The sequence below is a fragment of the Petromyzon marinus genome, chromosome 59 (assembly GCF_048934315.1).
Source record: "Petromyzon marinus isolate PM22_M1 ecotype Great Lakes invasive population chromosome 59, UKy_Petmar_22M1.pri1.0, whole genome shotgun sequence".
NCBI lineage: Eukaryota > Metazoa > Chordata > Hyperoartia > Petromyzontiformes > Petromyzontidae > Petromyzon > Petromyzon marinus.
The window spans coordinates 5,145,265-5,168,999 of NC_133725.1; the positions used below are offsets into that span (position 1 = coordinate 5,145,265).

General features: G+C 56.2%; 1 protein-coding gene across 1 annotated transcript in view; it reads right to left on the minus strand.

The window, feature by feature from the left end:
• Positions 1 to 2,258: 2,258 nt before the first annotated feature.
• Positions 2,259 to 23,735, minus strand: part of LOC116955319 (neural proliferation differentiation and control protein 1-like) — a 57,834-nt gene continuing 36,357 nt past the window's right edge. Inside the window, exons 2-8 of the mRNA XM_032976338.2 lie at positions 19,118 to 19,207; positions 15,263 to 15,421; positions 13,557 to 13,623; positions 12,494 to 12,581; positions 9,553 to 9,632; positions 4,803 to 4,899; positions 2,259 to 4,331 (exon numbers count right to left, since the gene is read on the minus strand). Of these exons, the coding sequence (XP_032832229.2) occupies positions 4,239 to 4,331; positions 4,803 to 4,899; positions 9,553 to 9,632; positions 12,494 to 12,581; positions 13,557 to 13,623; positions 15,263 to 15,421; positions 19,118 to 19,207 (674 nt within the window). The 3' untranslated portion in view covers positions 2,259 to 4,238. The remainder of the gene's footprint in view (positions 4,332 to 4,802; positions 4,900 to 9,552; positions 9,633 to 12,493; positions 12,582 to 13,556; positions 13,624 to 15,262; positions 15,422 to 19,117; positions 19,208 to 23,735) is intronic.

Genomic DNA, 23,735 nt, shown 5'->3' on the forward strand with positions numbered 1-23,735 from the left:
CGTCGCCTCGACCCCCACACACTCTCGACGTCGTTTCTGCCGCACGTCCTCTCTCGTTTCACGTCGCCTCTCAGCCTCCGCGTCCTCCTCCTCCACCACCGCCACCACTACCGCCACCTACTGCCGCCACCCCCTGTAAACCGCGTCGCTTCGGCATCCGCCTCTCGGTGAACGCGCCCACCCCACGGCGCCGTGAACCACGGGGCGACTCGCCACGTGGTTGTAGAACGCTGCCAGCGTCACGCGGCGGCGACCGCGTCATCGTCATGTGTGACGTCACCGCCGCGTGCAGGCGGCGGCGATGACGTCGCCGCCGCGTGCCGGGGACGCAGCTCGCTTCGGTGGGCCGTGGCTGCCGGACGGGGGGGGGAGGGGCAAGGAGGGAGGAGGTAAGGGGGTCGGTGTTGACGTCCACCTCATTCACCGGTACATCCGCACGCAGGCAGGCACGCAGGCGTGTTGTCAAACAATTTTATATCGACCGAGCCGTGTGGCGGTTTGTGCGCGCTCGCGCTCTCTGAACGTGTGAAGGACACAACCCTCGTCCGACCCCGCCGCCCTCCGATCCCCCCACCTCCCCACCCACCCACCCAGCCCCCTCCCGCGAACCAAAAGTCACCGACACCTCCGCGGGCCACCCTGAACCGACGACCGTCGTCTTAACAACAACAAAAATTCCCGCGTGCGAACCCAAAACGAATAACTTAACACCGGAACGATCGCTAGCCAGCGGAACCGCCTCGCCATTACCGCAAGTGTCCCCGCACCGCCGCCCCCCCCCCCACCCCCGGTACGAAGTGAGCCAGCTGCCCGTGCCGGTGCCGGTGTCCCGGAATCTCTCGGTCAAGTTCAGTGGCGGCGGCGGGGGACCTTTTGCCATCCCGCCTGCGAACGAAGCCGACGGGGACCCCCCCCCGCCCCCCCCCCCCCAGCCCCAGCCGCCAGCCGCCCCCGGGGGAAGTGATGGACAACACCGCGGGCGACGTACGTACGTACGCTGGGCTTCTTTCGCACGCCGGACGCAGCCGACCGTGCTAATCTGAGGTCACGCGGCACACGCCGGCGGTAAGCGGCACCACCCCGGACACCGGTTAGCGTCCGGCTCGCGGCTCGCGAACATCGGTGGCGAGTGATGTCCGAACCGGTCCCGGGCATCACCTCCCTCCCTCCCTCGCCGCACCCTCCACCGACCCGCACTGCACCGGCGTGGTGAAGTATGGTCAAACAAACACCCCCCTCCCCGCCCGCCCGCCCGCCCGCCCGCCCGCCCGCCCGCCCGCCCGGTGACCAACGCGGCGTAGGGACAGGCCTTCATCCAGCAGTGGATTGATCAACCCATAGAGAAAGCCCACGTTGGGAAACAAACGGGCGCGAGATTACAGATGCATTGATTGACATCGATCCCCAACTTCGACTCACACGCACACACACACACGCGCACACGTGCGTGTGTGTGCGTGCCAGCACGTCTACGCGTCTCTCTGTTCCTACGCGCCCCTACGTCAAATTCGGTTCACTTGGACCCTCTCCGGCCACCAGAGGCCGCTACGTTCACCGCAAGTCGCGCGCGCGCGGGGGTGGGGGGAGGCGACGATATTGCAGGGCTGCGCCTTTGCCCTCTGTCACTGTCTGCGCGGGCGCGCTTGGGCGAAAACATTATGATCATTTATAAGAGCGTATAATCATCATGATTTGTCCATCGCCATTATCATTGTCAACTCGTTGTTAACGATCTCACTTTGTCTATCCCCGGGTGAGGACTCGCCGGGTCTCAAAGGCTCTCATACAAGGAGGGTCCCTCCCGGGTTTTCTTTGCAGCACACGGGGGAGCGGTGCTGCTGCTGCTGCCGCTGCCGCCGCTGCTACCCTCTAATCCCACGCGAGCCATTGGCGGGGCGATGTTTTTTCGAATTTGGATCCGCGAGAGTCTGGGCCGTCGTGCGCCCCCCCCCCCCCCCACGGGGTCCCACTTGGAGTGGAGGGCACGCAGCCGTCGCATTAACCAGGGCGGCCGCTCGATATCGAATCCGCGAACCACCACCCCCCCCCCCACCCCGCCGCAACTAGCGGGCGAACGCGCCCGTCGACCCGACCAAATCTGTGTCGTCGAGACCCTCCACCACCCGACGCAGCCAAACATGATATCTAAACTAAAAACTCCGAAACTATTTTTTTTTTGGGCAGGTAAGGCCCCAACTGAGCTGTATGGCTCTCTTTCAGAAGCTATCACAAATGACACAAAGTTGGCTCGACGGAAGTGAGCTCAATTGTCACCACGTGGGAAAATTCATTGCAGTGGCCAAATAATTCAAAAACGCGGTTCTAAATGTGGAGGGGAAAACACCGAAAACCACGGTGAGAGAGAGAGAGACACCGCAAATATACAGCAGCAGGCGTCACAGGGTCGGGATCGAACCCACGACCTCCTGCATACCAGGCGAGGTAGTCAACATCTCCTAGCCACCGTGGGCGCCCCCGTTGTCTGGAAGTGGTGGGCCCAAGGTGGCCGCCAGGGGCCCTGTGAAATGGGAGTGGCAGGCCACGCATCTGGCCCACTGTGCCCTGGGGCGAGTGTTCGATTCTCGCTCACAACCAGAGCAGCAGCGGATATCTGAACCGGTGCTGGGTCCCCCCCCACCCCCCCACCCCTCCCCCCAGGTCGACTCAGCCTTAAATGAGTAACCCGGCGTGGTGTGTAGTAAACATCGCAACTGGGGAGACAAAGGCGGCCAGGCGTGGTGTTGGCCACGCCACCCCCCTTGCGTGCCGTGTCGGCCTTCGTAGGTTGTCGTTAACAGCACTTGCCCCAATGATCTGTTAAGGCTGTACGGGGGGGGATCTTTTGTCTTTGTAGTGTCTCATACAATGTTTGATTATCTCGATAACATAGCATGGGTATAATGTGTATGTAATAGAATTATATATTATTTACATTAACAGTACATCGTTAATTTTGATTACATGTCTTATTTTGCATCTTAAATTTTAACTTGGAAAAGAAACGACGTGCAGCCCTTAAACTCAACAGGTGAGTGGGTGAGTGGGTTGGTGAGTGGGTGTGTGGGTGGGTGTGTGGGTGGGTGAGTGAGTGGGTCGGTGGGTGAGTGGGTGGGTGAGTGGGTGGGTGAGTGGGTGGATGGGTGAGTGGTGTGACTGAGTGAGTGTGTGGATACTTGATTGGGTTGTGAGTGGGCGAGTGAGTGGACGAGTGGGCGAATGAGTGGGTGAATGAGTGGGCGAATGAGTTGGTGAATGAGTGGGTAAATGAGTGGGTAAATGAGTGGGCGAATGAGTGGGTGAATGAGTGGGCGAATGAGTGGGCGAATTAGTTGGTGAAGTAGATGGGTGGAGTCTGTGACCGAGTGAGCATTTGGGGTATCATTGATTTACTTGGCGAGTGACTGAACGAATGAGTTGGTGAGTAGGAAAACGAGGGGGTGAGTTTAGTGGCTGAATGAGTGGGCGGGTGAGCGAGTGGGTGAGTGTCTTAGTGAGTGAGTTACTTGCCGAGTGACTGAACGATTGAACTGGTGGGTAGTCCAATGATGGGGCGAGTTTAGTGGCTGAATGAGTGGGTGGGTGAGCGAGTGAATGAGTGGGCGGGTGAGCGAGTGGGTGAGTGGGCGGGTGAGCGAGTGGGCGGGTGAGCGAGTGGGTGAGTGAGTGTGCCAGCGAGCGAGCGAGCGAGCGTGAGCCACGGTGTAGGAAACCCTGCCTGGCCATGGGGTCATCGGTTATGTCTCTACGGTTGTTGTGTGCCTGTGCGTATTCCCGTACAGCACCGGGTGCAGTTGCACCGCTTTTCGCACTCACGCGGATATTCCCATCGGTGTCTGTGGTTGTGGCGTTGTTGTTGTTATTGTTGTGTGATCGTTGTTGTCGTCGTTCCGCTGTTGTTACGTGGCTGGCTGCCGTGTGTATGGATTGTGGCTGTTGTTGTTGCTGTTTAGCTGTCGTCACGTTGTCTTGCCGTGTGGTTGTGCTGGTTGTGCTGGCGGTGGTGGTTGTTGTGATGGCGATGGCGGTGATTGTGGTGTTGGTTGTTATTGTGGTGGTGGTTGTTGTGGTGGTGGTGATTGTGGTGGTGGTGATTGTGGTGGCGGTTGTTACTGTGGTGGTTGTTGTTATTGTGGTGGTTGTTGTTATTGTGGTGGTTGTTGTTATTGTGGTGGTTGTTGTTATTGTGGTGGTTGTTGTTATTGTGGTGGTTGTTGCGGTGGTGGTGGTTTCCGAGTGCCCTAGTGGGTGCCGTTGCTCTGCTCGTGACTCTTCTTGTTGTCGGGCAGAGTGGAGTCGTCGAACAGTGGATTCCTCACCTCCATCTCCCCCGTCTGCCACGGGGTCACGGGGTCACGGGAGTGGGTGTGGGGAGAGACAGCACAGGGGATTTCGATTTAAAGCTTTCGTGACTGCAAGGATTCATCTTCCTTGGTTCTTTCGGTAAAGTCACGTAGAATGAGAATAAAATATTATTTTATTATTGTATTCTCAATATTATTTTATTCTCATTCTACGTGACTTTACCAAAAGAACCAAAGAAGCACAGGGGATGTTCAAGGGGCGCCACGGTGGCTAGGAGATGTTGACTACCTCGCCTGGTATGCAGGAGCTCGTGGGTTTGATCCCGAACCTTGACGCCTGTTTGCGTGTCTCTCTCTCTCTCTCTCCCCGTGGTCACGTGGCTTGTTGTTGTTGTGGTGGTTGTAGTAGTAGTTGTGGTGGTGGTTGTTGTCGTTGTATTAGTTATAGTGGTTGTGGTGGGTGTTGTTGTGGTGGTTGTTGTTGTGGTTGTTGCTGCTTACAGGCGCCAGGCCAGGGCACTCGTACACCGTGAAGTCTCCCTCCTCCTCTCCATCATCCTCACTGTCCGAGCCAAGCGGAGGGGCTGCCTCCTTACTCCTACATCGTCCACATCATCAACATCATCATCATCAACATCGTCAACATCGTCATCAACATCGTCATCACCATCAACATCATCATCGTCGTCGTCGTCTTCGTCATCATCATCGCCATGAACAGCATCAACATCGTCATCATCATCTGCATCATCTGCATCATCACCACCATAAACATAAACATCGTCCACATGGCACACACATCATCATCATCGCCATCAACATCGTCATCTTTCGATTTAAAGCTTTCGTGACTGCAATGATTCATCTTCTTTGGTTCTTTCGGTAAAGTCACGTAGAATGAGAATAAAATAATAAATTGATAAAATAAAATAACACAATAATATTCTCACGACGTTTCGGCCACAACACAAGCGGCCTTCATCAGGTGAAGGGGGGCGAGACTGTCTGGTAGGACAGCGCTGGAGTGAGAGAGCCACGTTCAGATCACGGCTTTTAAGCTGTGTGAGAGGAACAAAGAGCCTTGACACAGGAATTAGCATAAAATTTAGCATTGAAATGGCTGAATGATTAGCTTGTGACTGGTCACAGAAATAGCTATGTTAAAAGTTAAAGCATACACATCCGCAGAGGCACCCATTGTTAAAAGGAATTAGCATAGAATTTAGCATTGAAATAGCTAAGTTAAGGCATACACATCCGCAGAGGCACCCCTTGACAATGGGATTAGCATAGAATTTAGCATTGAAATGGCTGAGTGATTCGCTTGTAACTGCTACAGAAATAGCTACGTTGAAGTCAGAGCATACACATTCACCGAGGCACTTAGTACAAATCAAACAGGAGAATTTAGCATTGAAATAACTAGGCGAATTTAGCATTGAAATAACTGGGTGATTTGCTAGTGACTGGTCACAGAAATGACTACACATCTGAGCTATTCACAGTACTATATAGTGAACCAATAAAAACTAAAATATAAATTACCTTCATGTTATCAATAAACTCTATATTCTCCAATCAGCTAAGCCACCAACCATAAGTCGTTATATATCACAATGCTATATGGCGAAAAAATGGGTGGATTCTTACCCTATCCGTGGTACGGAAATTTGAGGGTAAGAATCCACCCATTTTTTCGCCATATAGCATTGTGATATATAACGACTTATGGTTGGTGGCTTAGCTGATTGGAGAATATAGAGTTTATTGATAACATGAAGGTAATTTATATTTTAGTTTTTATTGGTTCACTATATAGTACTGTGAATAGCTCAGATGTGTAGTCATTTCTGTGACCAGTCACTAGCAAATCACCCAGTTATTTCAATGCTAAATTCGCCTAGTTATTTCAATGCTAAATTCTCCTGTTTGATTTGTACTAAGTGCCTCGGTGAATGTGTATGCTCTGACTTCAACGTAGCTATTTCTGTAGCAGTTACAAGCGAATCACTCAGCCATTTCAATGCTAAATTCTATGCTAATCCCATTGTCAAGGGGTGCCTCTGCGGATGTGTATGCCTTAACTTAGCTATTTCAATGCTAAATTCTATGCTAATTCCTTTTAACAATGGGTGCCTCTGCGGATGTGTATGCTTTAACTTTTAACATAGCTATTTCTGTGACCAGTCACAAGCTAATCATTCAGCCATTTCAATGCTAAATTTTATGCTAATTCCTGTGTCAAGGCTCTTTGTTCCTCTCACACAGCTTAAAAGCCGTGATCTGAACGTGGCTCTCTCACTCCAGCGCTGTCCTACCAGACAGTCTCGCCCCCCTTCACCTGATGAAGGCCGCTTGTGTTGTGGCCGAAACGTCGTGAGAATATTATTGTGTTATTTTATTTTATCAATTTATTATTTTATTCTCATTCTACGTGACTTTACCGAAAGAACCAAAGAAGATCGTCATCTTTATCCGCATCATCATCGCAATGAACATCAACATCGTCATCAACGTCATCAACATCGTCCACATCGCACACATCAGCAACATCGTCATCAACATCATCAACATTGTCATCATCATCATCGTCGTCGTCATCGTCGTCGTCATCAACAGCCCCCCAAATGAAGCCGTAGTCCCCTTCTAAACCCCATTAACCAAGTCAAATGATGTTTGACAGTAGCAGCAACGCCTACGGCACGCGAGGGGCAGCTAACCGCTGCACCACCGCTCCCCGTTACACTCACACAACAACAACAACCGCCATTCGCCACTAAGTGGCGGTGACGTCCCCACGACGCTTGTGCCAGGCCATGTGCACCTTGAGGCCACGTGAAGTGTCGAACGCCCGCTGGCAGGAGGTCACGGGGCAGACCCAGGTGCCACGGGTCGACTGACTGAGATGACTGGCTGATGCACCACCTGTGTCCCCTACTGTGCCAACCTGCTGTGCTTTAGCCACCTAGCGCTCCGCTCGTTGTTGTGAGCGTCGCTCTTCCGCCCTCCGTTGTTGTTGTTGGAGGGCGACTGCCTCCAACTGCCCAGTAGCGTCCTTCACGAGCCTCCTCCACAGAGGCCGATCTTGACACCGCTGGTACCAGTCATCGGCAAGTCCACTCAGCTCCACGTCCTCCTGTACCACATCACTCCATCTCTTCTCTAGCCCGTGCCGCGCCCGCTTAGCCCCCTCGATCCGGCTGAACAAAAGCTGTTTCGGCATGCGGTGGCTGGGCATGCGGGCTACATGACCCAGCCATCGCAGCCTTGCCTGCCAGAGGAGTTCACCGATGGGACCTTGCTCAGATCTTTCAAGGATTTGTGAGCTCCTCACACAATCCAGCCTGGTTAAACCCAGAATGGATCGTAGGCAGGCTAGCCTAAATGTTTCTAACCGGCGAAGATGTTCCATTAAGGGGGTCCACGTTTCGCAAGCGTAGAGAAGGGAGGGAATGACCGTGGCCGAGAAGACCTGAAGCTTAGTGCGGAGCGACAGACCAGGTAGCTTCCACACAGCGTTACGCAACTGATGAAAAGATATTGCCGCTCGACTGATTCGGAGTGAGACCTCTGCTGTTAAACTGGAGCCGGTCATAAGCACACTGCCCAGGTATGGGAAACTCTCCACTCTCTCCACAACTGCCCCATCACCGATTGGGAGTTGTGGGGGTGGAGTGTCCGATGGTACAAAATACCCAGGCAGGTGCTTAGTTTTGGTGGGGCTGATGGTAAGGCCCCATCTCTTAGTGGCACGCTCCAGTCTCAGCAGCAGCGTCTCCAACTCCTCTGAATGAGCAGCTATTACCAAATCAGAGGCATACAAAACGTGGTTGAGCAATAGGGAGCCATCCCTTGACCGCACCCGGGCATCGATCAGCCTCCAATTATATCTGTACCAAATAGAGATTCCCCCGGTATAGCTATTGAAGGCTTCACGAACTACGTGGTCAAAATAGATGTTAAATAATGTGGGAGCCAGAGGACATCCCTGTCACACCCCAAGGTGTACAGGGAATGGCTCTGACTCCCGGCCACGTAGTTTTACCCGGGCCCGCTCACCACCATGAAGGTCCTTAATGATCACACACACACGTGTACACTCACACATAGAGGCGGACGCACGTACATACGTACATATACACCGACCGCGTTTGTCTCCCCAGTGCTGATGTTTTACTAGACACACGCGCACCAGGTACTCACTTGAGGCTGAGTCGACCTAGGGGAGGCCCACAATCCGTTCGGATATTTCGTCACCGGCGCTGGCGGCCGTGAGCGGACAATCGAACTGGGAGGTCGCCGGGTTCATGGGACAACGGAGTGCTGATCGCTCCGTTGTCCCTCCCCACTCGCTCGCTCACACTCGCGCTCGCTCACACTCGCGCACGCTCGCGCTCTCTTGCGCTCGCTCTCTCTTGCGCTCGCTCGCTCAGGCTCTCTCACGCTCTCTCTCTCACGCTCTCTCTCACACTCTCTCTCACACTCTCTCTCACACTCTCTCAGACTCTCTCACACTCTCTCTCACACTCTCTCACTCTCTCTTTCTCAATCTCTCTTTCTCAATCTCTCTCACGCTCTCTCTCTCTCACGCTCTCTCTCACACTCTCTCTCTCACACTTTCGCTCACTCTCACTCACGCTCTCACGCTTGCACGCTCACACTCTCGCTCACTCTCACGCTCACGCGCTCTCTCTCTCTCTCACGCTCTCTCTCACACTCTCGCTCACTCTCACTCTCTCTCACACTCTCTCACACTCTCGCTCACTCTCTCTCACGCTCTCTCTCACGCTCTCTCACGCTCTCTCACACTCTCTCACACTCTCTCACTCTCTCGCTCACTCTCACTCACTCTCACTCTCTCTCACACGCTCTCACTCTCCCTCACTCTCTCGCTCACTCTCACGCGCTCTCCCTTACGCTCTCTCTCACGCTCTCTCTCCCTCTCACACTCTCTCTCACAATCTCACTCTCTCTCACACTCTCGCTCACTCTCTCTCTCACTCACGCTCTCTCTCACGCTCTCACTCACGCTCTCACGTTCAAACAACAACAATCTGCAGAACAGAGGTGGGGGTGCGTGACTTCCGACACCCAGGAAGTTCTTCCCGCGAGGCACGGCGGGTGCCAGCCTGCCCATTATGAACCCTTTGCGAGTCCGTGGCCATGCACGACCTTGCTCGCCCCCCCTACCCCCATCCCCACCACCCCTCCACCACTGGAGGTAGAGGGCCCAGTCACCCCCCACACTCACCGCTCCATGGCCATGATCTGCTGCTTCTGGTGCTGGTAGTGGTACATCTGTGCACTCTGCGCCAGCTTGCGGTCCCCGGACTACAGGGATCGGAGTGGGGGGAGGGGGTGGGGAGTGGCGGGGGTGGGGGGGCGGGGATGGGAAGGGGCGGGGGTGGGAGAGGGGGTGGGGGAGGGGCGGGGGTGGGGGAGGCGCAGGGTGGGGGGTGAGGGACGAGGGTGGGGGAGGGGCGGGGGTGGGGGAGGGGCGGGGGTGGTGGGAGAGAGGGTGGGGGAGGGGCGGAGGTGGGGGAGGCACGGGGTGGGGGGTGAGGGACGAGGGTGGGGGAGGGGCGGGGGTGGGGTTGGGGTGGGGGAGGGGCGGGGGAGGGGCGGGGTGGGGGAGGGGTTGGGGTGGGGGAGGGGCGGGGATGGGGGAGGGGCGGGGCACGCAGGAAAGGTCAACGGGTTAAGAATGGCTCGTTGGGTCGAGTGTCACGTGGGTGGGGGTTCGCCAGGTCAGAGGTCGACGGGTCGAGATTGGCGGGGTCAAAGGGTGACGGATGGACAGAGCGAGCTGCCACGAGGGTTGCCGGAATTGGAGAGTTGACGGGGACACGGAGGTCGTGGGTCATGAAGTCAAAGGTCGCCGCATTTGTTTAGTAGGTCACAGGTCAAATGTCACGGGGTCACGGGATTAGAGGCTGATGCCGACACTGAGAGGCACCGACGCCGAGACGCTGAGACACGGGCACGGACAGACGCGGGGAAACAACACGGGAAGACGTGGGGCGATAAGGCGAGACACGGGAGGAGACACAGGGAGACATGGGGGGGAGGAGACACGGTGAGACATGGGGAGCCATGGGGGGAGACAAGGGGAGAGGCACGGAGATACAGGGAGACACAGGGAGACAACACGGAGAGACACGGGCAGACACGGCGGGAGACACAGAGAAACAATGAGACACGGGAAGCCACGGCTTAGACACGGGGAGACACTGAGACACGGGGAGACAGAGAAACACTGAGACACGGGGAGACACTGAGACACGGGGAGACAGAGAAACACTGAGACACGGGGAGACACTGAGACACGGGGAGACAACGAGACAGGGGGAGACACTGAGACACGGGGAGACACTGAGACACGGGGAGACACTGAGACATTGAGACACTGGGGGAGACACTGGGAGACACGGCGGGAGACGCAGAGAAACACTGAGACACGGGGAGACACTGAGAGACAGAGAAACACTGAGACACGGGGAGACACGAGGAGACACTGAGACACGGGGAGACAGAGAAACACTGAGACACGGGGAGACACGGAGACACGGGGAGACACTGAGACACGGGGAGACAGAGAAACACTGAGACACGGGGAGACACTGAGACACGGGGAGACAGAGAAACACTGAGACACGGGGAGACACTGAGACACTGAGACACGGGGAGACACTGAGACATGGGGAGACACTGAGACACTGGGGGAGACACTGGGAGACACGGCGGGAGACGCAGAGAAACACTGAGACACGGGGAGACACTGAGACACAGGGAGACAGAGAAACACTGAGACACGAGGAGACACTGAGACACTGAGACACGGGGAGACAGAAAAACACTGAGACACGGGGAGACACTGAGACACGGGGAGACACGGAGACACGGGGAGACAGAGAAACACTGAGACACGGGAGACACTGAGACACGGGGAGACAACGAGACAGGGGGAGACACTGAGACACGGGGAGACACTGAGACACGGGGAGACACTGAGACACGGGGAGACAGAGAAACACTGAGACACGGGGAGACACTGAGACACTGAAACACGGGGAGACACTGAGACACTGAGACACGGGGAGACACTGAGACACGGGGAGACAGAGAAACACTGAGACACGGGGAGACACTGAGAGACAGAGAAACACTGAGACACGGGGAGACACTGAGACACGAGGAGACAATGAGACACGGGGAGACAGAGAAACACTGAGACACGGGGAGACACGGAGACACGGGGAGATACTGAGACACGGGGAGACAGAGAAACACTGAGACACGGGGAGACACTGAGACACTGAAACACGGGGAGACAGAGAAACACTGAGACACGGGGAGACAATGAGACACGGGGAGACAGAGAAATACTGAGACACGGGGAGACACTGAGACACGGGGAGACACTGAGACACTGGGGGAGACACTGGGAGACACGGCGGGAGACGCAGATAAACACTGAGACACGGGGAAACACTGAGACACTGAAACACGGGGAGACAGAGAAACACTGAGACACGGGGAGACACGGAGACACGGGGAGACAGAGAAACACTGAGACACGAGGAGACACTGAGACACTGAGACACGGGGAGACAGAAAAACACTGAGACACGGGGAGACACTGAGACACGGGGAGACACGGAGACACGGGGAGACAGAGAAACACTGAGACACGGGGAGACACTGAGACCGGGGAGACACTGAGACACGGGGAGACAGAGAAACACTGAGACACGGGGAGACACTGAGACACGGGGAGACACCGAGACACGGGGAGACAGAGAAACACTGAGACACGGGGAGACACGGAGACACGGGAGACACTGAGACATGGGGAGACAGAGAAACACTGAGACACGGGGAGACACGGAGACACGGGGAGACAGAGAAACACTGAAACACAGGGAGACAGAGAAACACGGGGAGACAGAGAAACACTGAGACACGGGGAGACACGGAGACACGGGGAGACAGAGAAACACTGAGACACTGACACACGGGGAGACACTGAGACACGGGGAGACACCGAGACACGGGGAGACAGAGAAACACTGAGACACGGGGAGACACTGAGACGGGGAGACAGAGAAACACTGAGACACGGGGAGACACTGAGACACGAGGAGACACGGGGAGACACGGGGGGGGGGGAGCGGGGGAGAGGAGGCCCTCACCAGGCCCTTGCTGGGCTCGGCCTGCCCCGCCGTGGCCCCGAACGCCGGGTAGCCAGCCTTCTCCGCCTTCTTCGCACTCCGCTGCATGCTGCACACACCGCAGACAAACGCCGTAGCCATGGAGTCAACATTGGGGGGGGACAAAATCTTCCAGGGGGTCTGGGGGTCCAGCCCCCCAGAAAAAAAAACTACATTTTAAAACGAATTTCCTGCCTAAAATATAAAAAAATGCACTAACACATGGGATGTACTTTTTATTGTATTTATAACAATGTCTAATAGTGTTATTGTATTACATTGCTCTGTTTTCACTTTTTTACCTTTTCTTGTTTCAGTGTATGTAATGGCAGAGATTAGGGATTAATAAAGTACAACAATAACCACAATCATAGAAACAGAAATATATTTTATAGCAATATATTCTGAGCATATTTGAAGATTGGGGGGGGGGGGGTGTGGGGGGGGTGTGTGTGTGCGTGTGTGTGCGCGTGTGTGTGCGCGTGTGTGTGCTGGGTCATGTAGCCCGCATGCCCAGCCACCGCATGCCGAAACAGCTTTTGTTCGGCTGGATCGAGGGGGCTAAACGGGCACGGCACGGGCTCGAGAAGAGATGGAGTGATGTGGTACAGGAGGACGTGGAGCTGAGTGGACTTGCCAATGACTGGTACCAGCGGTGTCAAGATCGGCCTCTGTGGAGGAGGCTCGTGAAGGACGCTACTGGGCAGTTGGAGCTACTTGCCCTCCAACAACAACGGAGGGCGGAGGAGCTACGCTCACAACAACGAGCGGAGCGCCGGGTGGCTAAAGCACAGCAGGTTGGCACAGTAGGGGGCACAGGTGGTGCATCAGCCAGTCATCTCAGTCATCTCAGTCAGTCGACCCGTGGCACCTGGGTCTGCCCCGTGACCTCCTGCCCGCGGGCGTTCGACACTTCACGTGGCCTCAAAGTGCACATGGCCTGGCACGAGCGTCGTGGTGACGTCACCGCCACTTAGTGGCGAATGGCGGTTGTTGTTGTTATTGTGTGTGTAGGTTTGCGCGTGTCAGTGTGGGCTGTACTCACTAGTAACAGCAGACCACAGCCAGAATGAGTCCCGCTGTTCCGGTGACCACACAGGCTATGAGTATGACTGCCAGTGGGAGCGGGGAGGAGAGACACGGACACACAGACACAGCCATCGCACGAAGAACAAAGATCATCGTGCAACGCAGGGATCACTCTCAGCCTCGCTCCGTCTCCTGGGTAGTGGAAGTCCTCTCCGACGCGTTGTGTAAACTATAAACTCAACAACATTTTTTTTTTTTACCAGGTAAGGCTCACTGAGCTATGTACAGCTCACTGTTTTCAGAAGCGACCTGGCCACAAATGATAGCTCAACGAAGGTGGCTCATCATCACCGCCGTGTGGAAGTTTATAGCAACAGCCCAATATCTCTAAACGCTTGGCGACTTTTATTCTAAATGTGGAGGGAAAAACCGGAGGACCCGGGGGAAAATCCACGCGACCACGGTGAGAGAGAGAGAGAGACACGCAGACTCAAAATATACAGCAGCAGGCGTCAGGGTTAGGATTGAACCCACGACGTCCTGCACACCAGGCGAGGCAGTTAACATCTCATAGCCACCGTGATGATGAGAGAGAGAGACACGCAAACTCCAAATATACAGCAGCAGCAGGCGTCAGGGGTCGGGATCGAACCCACGACCTCCTGCACACCAGGCGAGGTAGTCAACATCTCGTCAAGGAGGAGTCGCAACCAGGCAGAAGGCGGCACAGCAACGTGCGGACTCCACCTCCTCCGTATGTACGGGATCGAGTGTTTCCCCCTTGCTCACACTCGTCGGTTATCTCCGGGCGCTCCCGGTTTCCTCCCACACGTGCAACGGACTCATTTGTAGTCCGATGCCACCTTGCTATACAGAGGACGGCAGAGCGTGGGCGATTGTTGGTGGCGCCGCTGGCTCCTCACCGCCGCGTGGCTGCTGCTGCTGCTGCTGCTGCCGCCTTCCCACTCCTCGTTTGTGGTTCCTCCTCCTCCTGGCACCTCCTCTGAGTCGCCCCCCCCCCCTCTCTCTCTGAGTCGTCCTCTCTCTGAGTCGTTCTCTCTCTCTCTCTGAGTCGTCCTCTCTCTCTGAGTCGTCCTCTCTCTCTGAGTCGTCCTCTCTCTCTCCCTCTCTCTCTGAGTCGTCCTCTCTCTGAGTCGTCATCTCTCTCTCTCTCTGAGTCGTCCTCTCTCTCTCTGAGTCGTCCCCTCTCTCTGAGTCGTCCTCTCTCTCCCTCTGAGTCGTCCTCTCTCTCTCTCTCTCTCTCTGAGTCATCCTCTCTCTGAGTCGTCCTCTCTCTCTAAGTCGTCCTCTCTCTCTCTGAGTCGTCCCCTCTCTCCGAGTCGTCCTCTCTCTCTCTGAGTCGTCCTCTCTCTGAGTCGCCCCCCCTCTCTCTCTCTCTCTGAGTCGTCCTCTCTCTCCCTGAGTCGTCCTCTCTCTCTCTCTGAGTCGTCCTCTCTCTCTCTGAGTCGTCCTCTCTCTCTCTCTCTCTCTCCGAGTCGTCCTCCCTCTCCGAGAGCGAGGAGCTCATTCCGTGCGGTGGCGCCGGCGCTTGCTTACGAGTTGATGCGGCTCGCGTTGTTGATCTGACCGCGCGCAGCGCAACCGTGCGCGGCTGTGCGTGACCGTACGCGCGCGTGTCTGCTCGTGCGCACGTGCCCGCGCGCACGTGCCCGCGCGCCTGTGCGTGCGTGGCCGTGCGTGAGCGTGAGCGTGCGTGCGCACTCAGGAAGAGCGTGTCGGTGCCAGGGTCATGGTGCGAATTTTGCCACTTGTCGACCCCAGCGGGGCCCGGGGCGGCGGAGGTCACGGCGGAGGTCACGGCGGAGGCGTTTGGGCTCCCTCGGCCATCGGGGCCCAGTGGAGCCGACCTGGGCGCTGGCGCTGTAGAGGTGGGGTGGAGGGAGAAAGGAAACGGGATTTCACTCACATGCGTGACAGCGAGGGTCAAAGCTCGACACGAGTGGTGACAATGATGGTGGTGTGTCTGTGTGTGTGTGTGTCTGTGTGTGTGTGTGTCTCTGTGTGTGTGTGTGTCTGTATGTGCGTGTGGCTCTTCTTTTGAACAAAATAATGAAGGGGGGCGTGGGAGCGTGGCAGTGAGGTGTGGGAAGCTGTAAGCCCCAGGCATCTTTGGGCTCGCCTTCCTATCAATCGGAGGCGAGGAGTGGTGGTCATGGTTACTCATGCACCCCAACCGAAGACGAACATCCGTGGAGGGATGCAGGCAAAGCCGATGAGTCAGATGCCTTCTATGACCTCCTGTCACAGGTGCTGGCTAAAGTGGACCCTCGGGATAGAGTCATCATGTTGGGTGACTTCAATGCCTAAGTTGGTCATGATGCTGGCACCTGGTCTGGAGTGATTGGAGGGCATGGGCCAGATCAGCTCAATAACAACGGTAGGAGGCTGCTAGATTTTTGTGCAGCCCATGGGCTTGTAATTACCAACACGCTGTTACGGCATCGGCGCATCCACACAACATCATGGATGCATGCCGGGTCCAAGCAAGAACATCTGCTGGACTACATAGTGACGGACCAGCGGATGCAAGCCCATGTCCTTGACACCAGGACTTACCGTGGAGCTGATCTGCCCTCTGACCATCGACTTGTCATCTGTAAGATGCGCCTGCCATTCTTCCGCTCCGGTGGTGGGTGTACACCCAGGACCCCATTCCAACCTAAAGTGGCCTGGTCTCAGTTATCTGATGAAAGTTGCAAGCGAGAATTTCATCATCACCTACGGCTGGGGTTGGCATCGTCCCCCACTCCTCCTGATGTCGAAGGTAAATGGGCGAGGTTTAGGACTGTGACTCATGCAGCTGCATTGGCTGCTTTGGGTACGCGGTCCAGACCTCCCCAGAGACCCTGGCTGACAGGGGAGGTGTTCAAGATGGTTGAGAAAAAGTGACAGGTCCACTGTCATCGGCTACAGAATCCCACGTCAGAGAATGAGGAGGCTTACCGGAGCCTTCGCTCGGAGGTTCGGAGAGCCGTGAGGCGCTGCAAGGATGGGTGGTGGTCGCGGGTTGCTGAGGAGATGGAGTCTGCCTCAGTGGCCCACGATCACAAATCTCTATTTAACTCCATCAAAAAAGTAACCTGCAGCGCTACACATATTACCATCATTATGGGAAAAAACGGTGATCCAATCTCCGACCCCCAGGAACAGGTTTGCAGATTTGCTGAGCATTTCTGTGAGGTCCTGGGGGAGGGAAAATCCCTCAGCCAGGAAAACATCGTGGCACAAAGTGAGGATGACCCTGCTGAGGCTGCGGTGCCTCAAATATTGGAAGAAGTCACCCCCTGTGAGTGGCTGGCTGACGTGCCATCTGTTGAGGAAGTACTGAAGGCGATCCGGAGTCTGAGACCAGGAAAGGCAGCGGGCAGAGATGATCTCCCAAGCGAAATGCTGAGGGAGGGTGGCGTTTGTGCACAGACTGCCCTATATGACATCATAACAACAGTCTGGACCACTGGACGGGTTCCTCAGGATTGGAAGGATGCCCTGGTGGTCCCCCTTTTTAAGAAGGGGGACCACACAGACTGTAACAACTACAGGGGCATCTCACTCCTCAGTGTGCCGGGAAAGGTCCTGGCAAGGATTATTCAACATCGCCTTGCCAGGCACGCTGAGGAGAGGCTTGCGGAGCCCCAATGCGGTTTCAGGAAAGGGCGGTCCTGCACAGATGCCATATTTTCTGTCCGTCTGTTACAGCAGAGGTGTAGGGAATTCCAACAAGACCTACATCTCTGCTTTATTGACCTGGTCAAGGCCTATGATACCATCAGTAGGCCTGGGCTCTGGGTTGTTCTTCGTGCTTTTGGAGTACCTGACCCTCTGCTCACGATCATTAAGGACCTTCATGATGGTGAGCGGGCCCGGGTAAAACTACGTGGCTGGGAGTCAGAGCCATTCCCTGTACACCTTGGGGTGCGACAGGGATGTCCTCTGGCTCCCACATTATTTAACATCTATTTTGACCACGTAGTTCGTGAAGCCTTCAATAGCTGTACCGGGGGAATCTCCATATGGTACAGATATAATGGGAGGCTGATCGATGCCCGGGTGCGGTCAAGGGATGGCTCCCTATTGCTCAACCACGTAATGTATGCTGATGATTTGGTAATAGCTGCTCATTCAGAGGACGAGTTGGAGACGCTGCTGCTGAGACTGGAGCGTGCCACTAAGAGGTGGGGCCTTACCATCAGCCCCACCAAAACTAATCACCTGCCTGGGTATTTTGTACCATCGGACACTCCATCCCCACAACTCCCAATCGGTGATGGGGCAGTTGTGGAGAGAGTGGAGAGTTTCCCATACCTGGGCAATCTGCTTATGACCGGCTCCAGTTTAACAGCCGAGGTCTCACTCCGAATCAGTCGAGCGGCAATATCTTTTCATCGGTTGCGTAACGCTGTGTGAAAGCTACCTGGTCTGTCGCTCCGCACTAAGCTTCAGGTCTTCTCGGCCACGGTCATTCCCTCCCTTCTCTACGCTTGCGAAACGTGGACCCCCCTAATGGACCATCTTCGCCGGTTAGAAACATTTAGGCTGGCCTGCCTACGATCCATCCTGGTTTTAATCAGACTGGATTGTGTGAGGAGCTCACAAATCCTTGAAAGATCTGGGCAAGGTCCCATCGGTGAGCTCCTCCGGCGGGGAAGGCTACGATGGCTGGGTCATGTATCCCGCATGCCCAGCCACCGCATGCCGAAACAGCTTTTGTTCGGCCGGATCGAGGGGGCTAAGCGGGCGCGGCACGGGCTAGAGAAGAGATGGAGTGATGTGGTACAGGAGGACGTGGAGCTGAGTGGACTTGCCGATGACTGGTACCAGCGGTGTCAAGATCGGCCTCTGTGGAGGAGGCTCGTGAAGGACGCTACTGGGCAGTTGGAGGTAGTCGCCCTCCAACAACAACGGAGGGCGGAGGAACGACGCTCAGAACAACGAGCGGAGCGCCGGGTGGCTAAAGCACAGCAGGTTGGCACAGTACGGGGCACAGGTGGTGTATCAGCCAGTCATCTCAGTCAGTCGACCCGTGGCACCTGGGTCTGCCCCGTGACCTCCTGCCAGCGGGCGTTCGACACTTCACGTGGCCTCAGGGTGCACATAGCCTGGCACACGCGTCGTGGTGACATCAACGTCACTTAGTGGCGAATGGCGGTTGTTGTTGTTGTGTCTGTGTGTGTGTGTCTGTGTGTCTGTGTGTGTGTGTCTGTGTGTGTGTCTGTGTGTGTCTGTGTGTGTGTCTGTGTGTGTGTGTCTGTGTGTGTGTCTGTGTGTGTCTGTGTGTGTGTCTGTGTGTGTGTGTCTGTGTGTGTATGTCTGTGTGTGTGTGTCCGATAGAGCTGCCTCCTGTACGCCGCTTCACATCTCAACACATCTGAAAGTGGGCACCCTCAGTGGCAGCTGTCCCCGTGTCTCCCCCCCCCGTGTCTCCCACCCGTGTCTCCCCCCGTGTCTCCCCCCGTGTCTCCCCCCGTGTCTCCCCCCGTGTCTCTCCCCCCGTGTCTCCCCCCCCGTGTCTCCCCCCCCCCCGTGTCTCCTCCTCCACCTCCTCCCCGTGTCTCTCACCGGCATCCTGCAAGCTGCGCTCCTTCAGCTGCTCCGAAATGAAGTCGATCTCTTCCCCGGGCAGGTCCAGCTGAGAGGCGCACGCCAGCCCTGCACAGACAAAGGTCCCCCATGTAGTCTCTCACGCCACCGCTGGGGCCAAGTGCTGTTAGCCAGCGGCGGCGCCGAATGAAGGCCGCCACGGCACACGAGGGGGAAGGGTGGCCAACGCCGCGCCCGGCCGCCTTTGTCTCCCCCAGTGGCGATTTTCACGACACACTGCACCAGGTAATAATTTGTTTGAGGCCGAGTCGACCTAAGGGAGGCCCAGGTACCGGTTCAGATAATCCGTCAACGGTGTTGGTGGCCGTGAGCGGGGATCGAACTCGGGTCGCCGGGTTCGTAGTGCAGCGTAGTGCTAACCGCTACACCCACCGCTCCCTATACACTCAAACATACACGTACACACGCGTGTACACATACAGGTGAACAAAGACAAAGGTCCCCCGTGTAGCCTGTAACAGACTGCAGGGGCAAGCGCTGTTAGCTAGCACACACAAAGACAAAGGTCCCCCGTGTAGCCTGCAACAGACTGTAGGGGCAAGTGCTGTTAGCGAGCAGCACCTATAAAGGCCGGCACGGCACACGAGGAGGTGATGGTGTGGGCAGCAGCACCACGCCCGGCCGCCTTTGTCTCCCCAGTGGCGATGTTTACTACACACCGCACCAAGCACCCATTTAAGGCTGAGTCGACCTAGGGGAGGCCAGGACCGGTTCAGATAATCGTCACCTGGTGTTGGCCGTGAGCGGGAATCGAACCCGGGTCGCCAGGTTCGTAGCACAGGGCGCTAACCGCTACACTACCGTTCCCCACACATACACACACATACATACACAAACATACACACACACACATATACAACAACCGCCACTCGCCACTAAGTGGCGGTGACGTCACCACAACGCTTGTGCCAGGCCATGTGCACCTTGAGGCCACGTGAAGTGTCGAATGCCCGCTGGCAGGAGGTCACAGGGCAGACCCAAGTGCCACGGGTAGACTGACTAAGATGACTGAGATGACTGGCTGATGCACCACCCGTGCCCCCTACTGTGCCAACCTGCTGTGCTTTAGCCACCCGGCGCTCCGCTCGTTGTTGTGAGCGTCGCTCCTCCGCCCTCCGTTGTTGTTGGAGGGCGACTACCTCCAACTGCCCAGTAGCGTCCTTCACGAGCCTCCTCCACAGAGGCCGATCTTGACAACGCTGGTACCAGTCATCGGCAAGTCCGCTCAGCTCCACGTCCTCCTGTACCACATCATTCCATCTCTTCTCTATCCCGTGCCGCGCCCGTTTAGCCCCCTCGATCCGGCCGAACAAAAGCTGTTTCAGCATGCGGTGGCTAGGCATGCGGGCTACATGACCCAGTCACACACATACAACACACACATACACACACACACATACACACACACAACGTGTTTTTTTTATCTCAACGTGAGCCACTGGTGTGGTCGGTCTCCAGATGACTGGCACTGGAGAATCCGGTTCAATCACTGTGGTCAGGGCGGATTAAACTCGGTCTGGGATGCACGAAAATCCTGCCAGACACACATACACACACATACACACACATATACATACACATATACATACACACACACACAACAGCAACAACAACAACCGCCATTCGCCACTAAGTGGTGGTGACGTCACCACGACGCTTGTGCCATGCCATGTGCACCTTGAGGCCACGTGAAGTGTCGAACGCCCGCAGGCAGGAGGTCAAGGGGCAGACCCAAGTGCCACGAGTCGACTGACTAAGATGACTGAGATGACTGGCTGATGCACCAACTGTGCCCCCTATTGTGCCAACCTGCTGTGCTTTAGCCAACCGGATCTCCGCTCGTTGTTGTGAGCGTTGCTCCTCCGCCCTCCGTTATTGTTGGAGGGCGATTGCCTCCAACTGCCCAGTAGCGTCCTTCACGAGCCTCCTCCACAGAGGCCGATCTTGACACCGCTGGTACCAGTCATCGGCAAGTCCACTCAACTCCACGTCCTCCTGTACCACATCACTCTATCTCTTCTCTAGCCCGTGCCGCGCCCGTTTTGCCCCCTCGATCCGGCCGAACAAAAGCTGTTTCGGCATGCAGTGGCTGGGCATACGGGCTACATGACCCAGCCAACGCAGCCTTGCCTGCCGGAGGAGCTCACCGATGGGACCATGCCCAGATCTTTCAAGGATTTGTGAGCTCCTCACACAATTCAGCCTGGTTAAACCCAGGATGGATCGTAGGCAGGCCAGCCTAAATGTTTCTCACCGGCGAAGATGTTCCATTAGGGGGGTCCACGTTTCGCAAGCGTAGATAAGGGAGGGAATGACCGTGGCCGAGAAGACCTGAAGCTTAGTGCGGAGCGACAGACCAGGTAGCTTCCACACAGCGTTACGCAACCGATGAAAAGATATTGCCGCTCGACTGATTCGGAGTGAGACCTCGGCTGTTAAACTGGAGCCGGTCATAAGCAGATTGCCCAGGTTTGGGAAACGCTCCACTCTCTCCACAACTGCCCCATCACCGATTGAGAGTTGTGGGGGTGGAGTGTCCGATGGTACAAAATACCCAGGCAGGTGCTTAGTTTTGGTGGGGCTGATGGTAAGGCCCCATCTCTTAGTAGAACGCTCCAGTCTCAGCAGCAGCGTCTCCAACTCCTCCTCTGAATGAGCAGCTATTACCAAATAATCGGCATACATAACGTGGTTGAGCAATAGGAAGCCATCCCTTGACTGCACCCGGGCATCGATCAGCCTCCCATTATATCTGTACCAAATGGAGATTCCCCCGGTATAGCTATTGAAAGCTTCACGAACTATGTGGTCAAAATAGATGTTAAATAATGTGGGAGCCAGAGGACATCCCTGTCGCACCCCAAGGTGTACAGGGAATGGCTCGGACTCCCGGCCACGTAGTTTTACCCGGGCCCGCTCATCATCATGAAGGTCCTTAATGATCGTGAGCCGAGGGTCAGGTACTCCAAAAGCATGAAGAACAACCCAGAGCCCAGGCCTACTGATGGTATCATAGGCCTTGACCAGGTCAATAAAGCAGAGATGTAGGTCTTGCTGGAATTTCCTACACCTCTGCTGTAGCAGACGGAAGAAAGTATGGCATCTGTGCAGGACCGCCCTTTCCTGAAACCGCATTTGGGCTCCGCAAGCCTCTCCTCAGCGTGCCTGGCAAGGCGATGTTGAATAACCCTTGCCAGGACCTTTCCCGGCACACTGAGGAGTGAGATGCCCCTGTAGTTGTTACAGTCTGTGCGGTCCCCCTTCTTAAAGAGGGGGACCACCAGGGCATCCTTCCAATCCTGCGTAACCCGTCCAGTGGTCCAGACAGTCTGTGCACAAACGCCACCCTCCCTCAGCATTTCGCTTGGGAGATCATCTCTGCCCGCTGCCTTTCCTGGTCTCAGACTCCGGATCGTTTGGCGTTTTAACATCTTAACACAACTGTTTTAGTGCCAGAAAGGGTAAAACCTATTCTTGTATTTTGATACCGACAGGAGAGGTCCCGTGAAGTTTGTGCATACACCGTACGTAGCCAACCGTGCTCATCGGGGGCGGGTGTGGGTCGGTACGCAGGAAGGCATGCGAGTCCAGAGCCACCATTTCCTCAATCCCGTGCCGCGACACTGCCGTCAAGAAAAGCCTTCCCCTCTCCCCGTGCCACGTCTCCGTGCCACGTCTCCGTGCCACGTCCCCGCGTCCGGTCCACCCCGCACGGAGGAGGAGTGGGGGGGGGGTCGCTTGGCCCGAGGTGCGAGACACGGAGGGCGGTTGTGGGGGTCACCAGTGGGTCACGAGCCATCAGTCAACAACGTGGCGAGGCCGCCCTTACGCAGAGCACCCCGACACTCGGCTCCAGAAACCCGCAGGGTTGCCCCCCCCCAACCCCCCCAACCGTTTACCCCCCGGGGTCGACTGCGGCGCCACGTGTGTACGGATGCAGTCGCGGGGTGGGCGAGGTGGGCGAGGTGGGCGAGGTGGTAAGAGCTACTCGGTCCCCAACGAGCCGCTTGCTGAAACCCCCTGGGAGGGGGGCGAGCGGGGGGATCCCCACAACGAGCGAAGTGGCACAGCTACGTTGGCGGTGGTCTAATGCGGCACAAGCGGCGTGCCAGCTCGCCACGCGCGTTCGTCGGATAATTAATCGCGTGCGCCCCCCCCCCAGCCCCCTACCTCTCCCCCACCCCGCCTACCTCCCCGCCCCCCACCACCCCTACACCCCGAGGGCTCACACGGCGGAGGCGAAAGCGCAATAATAATTATCCAAAGGCAGCAATCATCGGCTCGAAAATACCGAGCAACGTGACGAAAACAGCGTCTCGAGGCTTTGGGTGATGACGGGCGCCTGAATAAATAATCACGGAGTTGGCAAGATGTGCACACGACCCCCCCCCCGGAGAGGAGCTAGAACCCAGGCTTCTCAGCTGATTAAGCGTCTCTGACACGGCAACCGTGAACCCCCCCCTCCCCCCAAGAGGGTGAGAGACACCCAGACCTAGGGCTTGAATCTTGGAACCCGAGGATCTCAGTGGCTCATCGCAAAGTTATTAGAGACAGCCTTTGTGAACCATTCAGAGAG